Source organism: Cicer arietinum, chromosome 7 (assembly GCF_000331145.2).
Source record: "Cicer arietinum cultivar CDC Frontier isolate Library 1 chromosome 7, Cicar.CDCFrontier_v2.0, whole genome shotgun sequence".
Classification (NCBI taxonomy): domain Eukaryota; kingdom Viridiplantae; phylum Streptophyta; class Magnoliopsida; order Fabales; family Fabaceae; genus Cicer; species Cicer arietinum.
This window is the reverse complement of record NC_021166.2, coordinates 17,244,072-17,253,579: the sequence shown is the minus strand read 5'-3', so window position 1 is coordinate 17,253,579 and position 9,508 is coordinate 17,244,072. Positions and strand designations below refer to the sequence as shown.

Below are 9,508 nucleotides of genomic sequence, written 5' to 3'. Positions count from 1 at the left end.
CGTGACGTGAGTTAGATGGTAGAAGTCTTTGGGGGAGTTTGAATTGAATTGGAGGATGAGATGATATTGAGATGAGAAGAAGGTTGGAATATAATCTTGGATTCGATGCTCCATGTTGCTGTTTTCCTTCTTCTCCTCTTTCTTCCATCAAATAAATAAACAAACCCTACTTTACTTTCTCATTCATTCCCTCCTCAAATGAAATGAAACTCTTCTTTCTCTTTCGCATTTCCTTTCTTCTTCTTCTTCTTCTTCTTCTTCTCCTTCTCCTTTCGCTTCTCAATCAACACTGCGTCAACGCCTTTTCTCGCTCATCCTCAGCGCGTTCCATTCTCTCCCTTCCTCCGTCAGTTCATTTCCCCTCAACTCTTTTCAATTTCATTCATTCCTTTCTTTGTATTTTCAATTAACGCGTTTATTTAGCTACATGTCTCAACACATGAATTAACTATTTTTAGAAATATCCATGCAAAATTATTCCCATGTCATATCAGGAAAATTAATATGGCGGGAAATTAACGCATCTTTTAAATTCCCACACGTGTCATTGTGTGAAACACTTTTCTTAGAATAAATAAATTAGAAGATAGGTGTGTGTTTTTTGAAATTTACGGTGAATAGATAAATGCATTTATTTATGGATATGTAGACAGACAAATTGATTCATCCTGAAATTAGTTTTCGAATTTTGTAAATTAACAAATACATCTTGAAATTTAAAAATGATAATAAAAATAGTTTATATATAAACATTTATCGGTAGAGATTATTATGAGATCTGTTAATTGAATATTTGATTTCATATCAATATCATCAAAATACCAACTAATTTTTCTATGAAACTTAAATATTTCATGGATTAATTTGTCAATAATTAGTCACAAATTTGTCTTTGAGATGATAAATTTTATTGACAAATTTGTCACGGAAAGATGACATTGACGTGAGATCAACATTGATAAGCCAAATATTCAGTTACAGTGCTACATCAAAGTATTTAATAACAAAATTTTACCGAGGAACTATTTTCATTGTTATTTTACAATTTCAGAGATGTATTTGCCAGTTTGTAAAATTCAAGGACTAATTTGACCGACACTTACTATTTCAAGAACTAATTTGCCTATTCACTCGATATGTACGATATATACTTACTTGAACTATTAAATATCAAAGCAGACGAAAAAAATAGCGGGAAACAAATTTGTGAAATTCCACCATATGTCATTATGTGAATGATTTATCTTAGAATAGATTGATTCTTTCTAAATCATGTTAACTGTTAAGGAACATAAGGTTGTTTCAACACCATGATGCTGTAAGCATAGATAGCTGCTTGCTTTTACTTGTTTCTATTGGATATGCAGGTTGAAAATTATTTGTTCTTGCTATTTGTTTTCACTCCTAAAATTGAATTTGCAGTGGATGGGAATAAGGCTATGCTGCCTTAAACTATCATAGGAGGTTATTAAAAATCATTTATTGGCATATCATATGGTGTTTTTATAAGCTTTCCCAAATATTTATATGACTGTGCTTATGCCATAAACTAAGATCTAGTTAAGCTCTTTCAAACATCCTCTAAGTTCTAAACATATACATTCTAAATTTTTAATGTTGATTTATCTTAAAAACCTTCCATTACTGTTGTAGGCTCGTATTTTTTGGTGATGTGTTGCAGGCTTGTTTGTTTTGCAAAGATTATTTTTTTAAAAAAATATTTCTATTCTCTGTTTTGATCATCTTGTACTTATAGGTGTAGCTCCTATTTTTTGTGATTTTTTTTAAAGTAATGCAGCAACTACAGCACTGATTGCCACACTAGATGGGACCATGTATTTGGTGGACAGCCAGGAGCATGGTCCCATGAGGGTAATATGGTCATTCTCTACAGGATCGCCGATCTACAGTTCGTATCAAGCTCCTATCAATAAGGAACGTGGTAAAGAAAATGCATCTGCAGCACCAATTAGCGGGTTCGTGGAGTGTGGGGATGATTGGTCTTTGTACATGCACGACAAGCACTTTGGTAAAATGGTATTTATTTGTCTTGATGTATATGTATATACATGTTTGAAACTTTGAATATTGTAATTGTTGTATTGATGGATTTTCTAAAGTGATGCCTTTTTTACTGTGGTTTAAGACAACTATCATGAATTTAACTGTTGCTTTTGGAAGTTACCCTTGTTTACATATATAATAACTTGTAGTGTATTTGCATAATTTATTTGTGTTTTGGTTTGAGTGGGAGGTTTTGGAGCATACATGATTTACTGAGTACATATAGGAATTGTGATGGTTTGCATTTAATCTGCACTTCTGTCAGAAGAAATAGAAAACTTCTTGTTACTAAGCAATATCTAAATTCAGGAGAAATACTTGTTTTGTGACAGAAATGATGCTAATTCTGTGGTATTTCTTGTTTGAAAGCGTATTGATTCCTTAGTTTGAACTTCGTGCTTCAAAGTTGACAAGAGATGATAGATAATTCATTTGATGGTTTGGTGTGAGAGTAATAGGTCTTCCTGTGGCATGCTGGTTTTGAGTAATGCTGCAGTTGTTACCAAGTCCAACAATAGACGTAATTCAACCTTTTATTCTTTCTTTATTTTGTCCTTACATGGAGAAAACAAACCTATAATTTCGTTCTTATCCTGCATTGTCCCAACTATGAGAGAAACTGTTAAGAAAGACCTAAAGACTAATGAGCTGGATAAAGACATGCTATATGATAGAATGTCATGACGCCGTTTGATCCATGTAGCAGACCCTACTTACTGTAATAATGTTTGGTTGTTGTTGTTTGTGTTGCATGTAACCAACAATAACTTAAGCTAAAGCTTATCCTGATTGATCAACAACATAGTGGGCTCTTTTCTTACTAGATAAAAAGTATAATATTTTCATTGTCAATTTGTTCCCAGGTTACTTTTATCTAAGTTCTGTTCATTCTATTTTTTTGAGGGATTCTGAGCTTGATGTTCTGTTCATTATTTATCATGTCTGCAGAGAATCTCAGAATCTATCGCAGAATTTGTACTCCGTACACCTACCATTTCAGATGATGGAGCAGTTATACTTGGATCCAAAGAAATCACTTTATTTGAAGTTGACGCTAAAACTGGGTCGATCATTCAAATCCATGCCAAGTCCGATCCTGATAATGCTTCTGCACCTATGAGTGATGACACACTGAGTGTTAGAAATGTCATCAGTGCGGGTAAAAAGGATGTTGCTGATCCTGAGAAGCTAAATTCATCACAGCCACTGCTCAAGATTTTCAGGTCAGATTATTCTCTGCAGTCTGTTAGCCCCAGCTCGGGAATAGTATTGTGGACTTTGACCGTAGCTGAGTTTGAGGCGGTATTATTATGCCAACATACTACATTTGATGTAGAGGATGAAAATTATTCTGACAGTGACATCAATTTTGCGATGCCTTACCCGTGTCAAGAGATGCAACAAGTCTTTCGCCTGAAAAAGAATTTTCTGCTAGAATCTTCAATCACCGAAAGTTTACATAGGACTTATCATGAAAATGATATACTCTCAATGCCTGCCTCAGATCCGATGATTCCATTGCAACCTAATATTGATAGATTTTTCGATGGTCATGATGGTAATACGATGAAGCTTCCTACGCCTTTGCCAAATTCTATCCTTTCTCTGCAAACAAATAATAAGTTCTATAACAGTAATGATAATGCAGATAAACTCCTTCAGCCTCTCATTGAGATGACTTCACCAGCTGATGTTTATTTGAACAAGAAGAGTGGATGGTCAACTCCATTACCTCATATTTTGTTTATGGTCTCTCTTCTGGTGTCAGGCTTTTCTCTCGTCAGCTTTCTTCTGCTGAAGGAGATTAAGAATCAAGATATACCAAAGGACCAAAACAGAGAGTGTGAATTGAAAAGTTCACCCGCTAAGAAAAATAAAACACACAAGTCAGGAGAAAACAGTGGCATTATCGATAAATTGGAAAAACACGTTTCTTCAGAAGATGAAGATGAACCAACACGAAAGGATACTAATAGAGAAGTATGGCAGAACTTAAATCAAGTTGATGAAGGTGTCGATGGACGAAGGATTGGTAAATTATTCGTTTCAAATAAAGAGATTGCTAAGGGAAGCAATGGTACCATTGTGCTTGATGGAAGATATGAAGGCCGACCTGTTGCAGTCAAACGTCTGGTCAGGGCTCATCACAGTGTAGCCAATAAAGAAATCCAAAATCTCATTGTGTCTGACTGTCATCCAAACATTGTTCGATGGCATGGGGTGGAGCATGATCAAGATTTTATTTACCTTGCACTGGAACGTTGTACTTGCAACTTAGATGATTTGATTCAAATTTATTCAGATACATCAGAGAACTCTGTTTTTAAGAAGGACCAAGCATTCATATGTTTGATAAAGGGCCAAATGAAGACAGGGAAGGGTAATACACAACATCTTTGGAAAGAAAGTGGCTATCCATCACCTCTATTGCTGAAATTGATGAGGTTAATAGTATTTCTTCTTGATTGATGATTTATTTAAAGGACATATTCAGGCAAAAGATAATACTAATAGACATATTATGAGATTGCAATTTTTTCATTCCTTTCTCATTCAACACTCAAAAAATGAGGTTAGTGAATGCTATTGAACTAGGTTGAATTCTAGAAATTCCTAGGTGAAGTAGGCATTATATTAGTTGGAAAAACTCTACCAATAGCAGTCTACTAGATTTTGCTGACTAGTGAGCTACCTGATGCTTAGAGTAGTGATACGGAACTTAATGTTTTACCTTTACCTTTTAAATTTTTAACAATGAAGCTTCGGGGGACAGTTCATAAATAAAATTTGAGATTAGAAGCAATGGTTTTATAGTGTAGCTTGGTTTTAGGTTTAGCAAACGCACCTTGTTGGTGTTGATGTGCTGGAGCATTGCTGCAACTAAGGAAAGATGGTTGTAAAAGAAAAGGATGGGTGGTAAATGGGGATGTTGGATCTGGTATTCAAGGTTGAGATTGAGTAAGTAGAAAATGAGGCAAAATTGACTAGAATAATTTGGCACTACAATGTAGGAGTAGGAGAATACAAGGGGATAAGAGGAGACTATGGATGACATAAAATGAAGGTAATAAAATATGGTAGTCCAAGGTTAGTGGAAAGCATAATAGTGCATAGAAAAGGATGACTAAGAAAAAACCTATTTAGATTCCGTAAGGATTCTTGTACTTGATCCAAGTCATTTGAGGTTGAGATTAACCTTCATTCAATGAAAGCTCTTATTACTTGGATGCCCACATTCTAAGTGTGTTTATTTCACAAATTTTTATTATAAACTAACTTTCATTTTTGTTTTGCAACTTAGGGATATTGTTTCTGGGGTTGTTCATTTGCATGAACTAGGAATAATACACCGTGATTTGAAACCCCAAAATGTTCTAATAATCAAGGAAAGATCCTTATGTGCAAAGCTTTCTGACATGGGCATTAGTAAGCGTCTTCTTGAAAATATGTCCTCTTTGGGTCATAATGCTACTGGTAAGAACTTCTCAGAAGAATTAAAAAATTGTTTGCGTTTCCTAGCATTTACCATGTGAATGGCCAATTATGTCTAGCATGAGATTAGCATCTGTAAATTAAAATATGGTGACTGTTAGATATATCTCTTAATATCTTCAGGGTATTTTAAATGTCTTGGTAGTATTTTATTAGTGGACTTTTACTGTTTGGTTTGATAATATTTGTTTTTGTTTTGTTTTCAACTATAGTTACCAAAATATCATGTTTTCACTGCATTGTACAATTTTTTAGAAAACAAAATGAAAACAAGGTTGCACTTCTATAATTATTGCTGAAAAGAAGGATTGAAAATAGAAAACATCAAACCAAACAGGCTCATAGGAGTTGTTTCCTAATTTTTGTTTTCTTTCCGAATTTTTTTCCATATCAATCCAATCTCATGTTACTCAAAGTCTTCTTTCGCTTTTCAAATTCATTAACCTGTTTCCTTTTTTTTTCTTTCTAAATTGGAAAGCCTGTTTTAGTCTAACCCTACATTTTAACTTATTGAACTTTTATCAATCTTTTGTTCTTGCACTAAGGTTTAATGGCTTAATTGTAGGTGGAGGCAGTTCAGGTTGGCAAGCCCCAGAGCAGCTTGTTCAAGGACGCCAAACACGAGCTGTAGATATATTTAGTTTAGGCTGTGTTCTTTTTTTCTGTATGACTGGAGGAAGACATCCATTTGGACAACATCTTGAACGTGATATCAATATTGTGAAAAATCGGAAGAATCTTTTCTTAGTGAAGTTCATTCCGGAAGCTAAGGATCTTATTAGCTGTTTATTAAACCCTGACCCTAATCTAAGGTAAATTATTGTGTTTTTGGAGGATGGAAGTATATTTTCTCATACATTCACAATGTTGCATCTGCTATGACTTGCTTAATTGTTATGTTGTATAAAATGATTAAGTCTCCAAGTTCAAACCAATATACCAATTATGGATATTAATTTAAGATGAAGAGTGTCACCCCATTTTGATTATCTATAATGATCAACCTATTGTAGTTTTATTTGAGTTTTTTAGAAATCTTTGATTGCTCAAATTAAGATTTGAGGGACTGTGTGATAGGTCCAATAATATGAGGGACAGTATATGTAATGTTGCCAAAGATCAACTCTCCTAAAAGCTTAAGCTTAATTAAGCCTTTGGGTAGAAGCCCTGCATGGTGTTGTGTCTCCAGCTTATTTATTTAGTTATGATTATGGTTTCAAAATAGCAATTTTATTTAAGACGTTATTTCCTTTATTGGCAGACCGAGAGCGATTGAAGTATTACATCATCCTTTTTTCTGGAGTTCTGAGACAAGACTTTCATTTTTACGTGACACGAGTGACAGGGTGGAATTGGAAGATAGAGAGATTAGTTCTGATCTTTCAAGGGCGTTAGAACGCATTGCCACAACGGCCTTAGGTGGTAAATGGGATGAAAAGATGGAACCAGCTTTGATTGCTAACATTGGTTATTACCGGCGTTACAAGTTTAACAGTGTTCGAGATTTGTTGCGGGTTATGAGAAACAAGCTAAATCATTATGGAGAATTGCCTAAAGAAATCCAGGTTATTTATTGGACTAGTAGATTTTAATAGATTTAAATTTTTTCATTGTTGTTTTTTGTTGGGTAGGCTTGGCAAAACCACAGGTTAGGGTGAGTTTTACTCCTCACCTCACCCATGAATTTACAACCCCTTACTGATATATTTTCATGGTAAAATCAAATTCCTTATGTCCCGTGGTTTGTGACAAAAATGCTCAAAGAAGTATTTGGAACTTAAACATGGCAGCAATAAAAACAAGCCCAGTGTAAACATCGATAAAATAAATTTTGGGAGTTCAAGCCTCAAACCTATTATATGCGTGTAAAGTTGAAGTGCAGTCTGTGGATAGTCATGCCAGCTCTTTCTCATCATAATATCAAGTTACATCAGAAAAATCTAAACATTTTTAACTTCTCATTAATTGCCTTTCCAATTCATTCATTGGCTTGTTAGGTGTCCTTTGAACTCTTCTTTCCAACACCCCTAACTCCATTGACACGCATAGGCATTCGTGCAAACTTAAATGTTTTCACCTCTACCTAATCGACTGTTCCTCTTGTAACAATTGATGTTTCAGTGGCTTATTAAATTACCCACTATGATTGTATATACAACCAATTATCTCATTCCCCTTTCAATCATCTTCTTATTTCTTCAACTAAACACAACAAATCCTCATTTACCATCAGTTACTCTTTGATTGTAATAGCTTAGACATAAGCTCTGACATGATAAACTCTAATTAAGTAAACACCTAATTATACTGTTTATTCAAGCACTTCCCAAGTCTTTCCACCGATACAACATATAAGAAGGCCTGTACTACATTGCAAAACTCCCATTTATCAAACGCTCCTACAATCATGTAACAATGATCTATATTCAGTAGACATTTTTTAGCCTGAACAATATATATTCAGTTAATCTTTGCTTTAGAACATGAAAGGTATCCATCCATTTCTATTGCTTCTAATTTCTTACTGGCTTTTCAGGAACTAGTTGGACCTGTTCCTGAAGGATTCAATGACTACTTTGCAAACCGATTCCCAAGACTCTTGATTGAAGTGTATAAAGTTATATCCAAGCATTGCAAGGAGGAAGAGTGTTTTCAAAGGTATTTTAAAAATGTCGATTAGTGCCTTGGCCTCCTACGTATGGCCTGAAAATAGATGACATGGGGAAGAAGGTTGCAGTGTGAAGTGGAATATGTCTATATTTTATAAAAAGCAATAATACGTGTATATATATGTTGTATGTATATTATCACTGATTGATCAATCTAAGTTACACCTTTTTAGTTTTCACTTTTTTCACCAATTTATTAAGAATGTGTAGAAATGCATGTCTCACTTGGTATCATGCTACCATGAACTGTTGATAATCAAATGTAATCTCTAGCATTCAAAGACTTTCTAGATTCCAATAGTTGCAAAATACTTCAAAAAAAAGGGTCATCGATCAAAGAGGTCTACCAAAACAAATATGATTGAGACTTGAATCTACTAAGTTTGCTACTCAACTGCATGCGAATCTGAAAAAAAAAAAAAAAAACAACATGAAGGGGTAAGTCACAAAGACTTAGTGAGGAGATAACAATCACCATCAACTAGAAAGAAAACACAAAAAAAGACACGAAAAATTGTTTTATAATCTTGTGACGATTATGCTATACACATAATAAAATCATTAAACTTATAATTTAGTTGTTTAGATAAAAATATTAAAAATTCAATTAATAACCAAGCAAAATCAAAATGAACAACCTTAAAATTATCATAGAAAATCAAACAAGTAAAAATACAAATTCTCGAGAACCAAGAGGCGGCTTCATCTCATTGATAGCCCTTTCCTCCTAAGGGTGACATTTTCCTTAGGGGTGACTCCATCTAACGAATAGTCCTCTCCTCTCAATCCCGCAACGCATCATCACATATCAATTTTGTTGATAGTCCTCTCCTCCTACAGATGACATTTCTCATAGGGGCGACTCCATCTAACGGGTAACTCTCCCTAATCAAAACGAGGTAACTAGGTGCACCTAACGTCGTTAACGATTTAATAATTATAACAACTATTTCCCAAAACACGTATTTAAAATCATCTCTCATTTCATCGTAATTCATGGAAAACATATTCAATCGCATAACAATTCAATATTTAAATACTTTTAACTCATACGTAAATCAAATTAATAACATATTATATAACAAAGACCATCAAAATAAATAAATGACGAAATCTAGATAAATTTCAAATGCTGTGTTCCTTAAATTTTTAAATAAATACTTTACATAGGAAACAAATAAAATAATAATTATAGCATTATAAAAATATATGAAGATGACCGTTGTTAACTCACAACTATGTAGATTGCATAAGTTTGTTCTCCAACAACTCTGAGAGTAGCA

The 9,508-nt window shown here is 33.9% G+C and overlaps 1 protein-coding gene across 3 annotated transcripts; it reads left to right on the top strand.

Annotated features, from left to right (window-relative positions):
* On the top strand, positions 1-8,404 carry LOC101495825 (serine/threonine-protein kinase/endoribonuclease IRE1a-like). Of its 3 annotated transcripts, XM_012718272.3 has the most exons (8): positions 1-346; positions 1,791-2,037; positions 3,013-3,622; positions 3,713-4,508; positions 5,366-5,538; positions 6,122-6,368; positions 6,818-7,121; positions 8,093-8,404. In XM_012718272.3, the coding sequence occupies exons 1-8, from the start codon at positions 204-206 to the stop codon at positions 8,234-8,236; spliced, it is 2,664 nt and encodes an 887-aa protein (XP_012573726.1). In that variant the 5' UTR covers positions 1-203; the 3' UTR covers positions 8,237-8,404. The 3 variants fall into 3 exon arrangements, with proteins under 3 accessions (XP_012573726.1, XP_004509458.1, XP_012573727.1); XM_004509401.4 differs by having other exon boundaries at positions 3,013-4,508; XM_012718273.3 differs by lacking the exon at positions 1-346 and having other exon boundaries at positions 1,807-2,029; positions 3,013-4,508.
* The last annotated feature ends 1,104 nt before the right edge of the window (positions 8,405-9,508 follow it).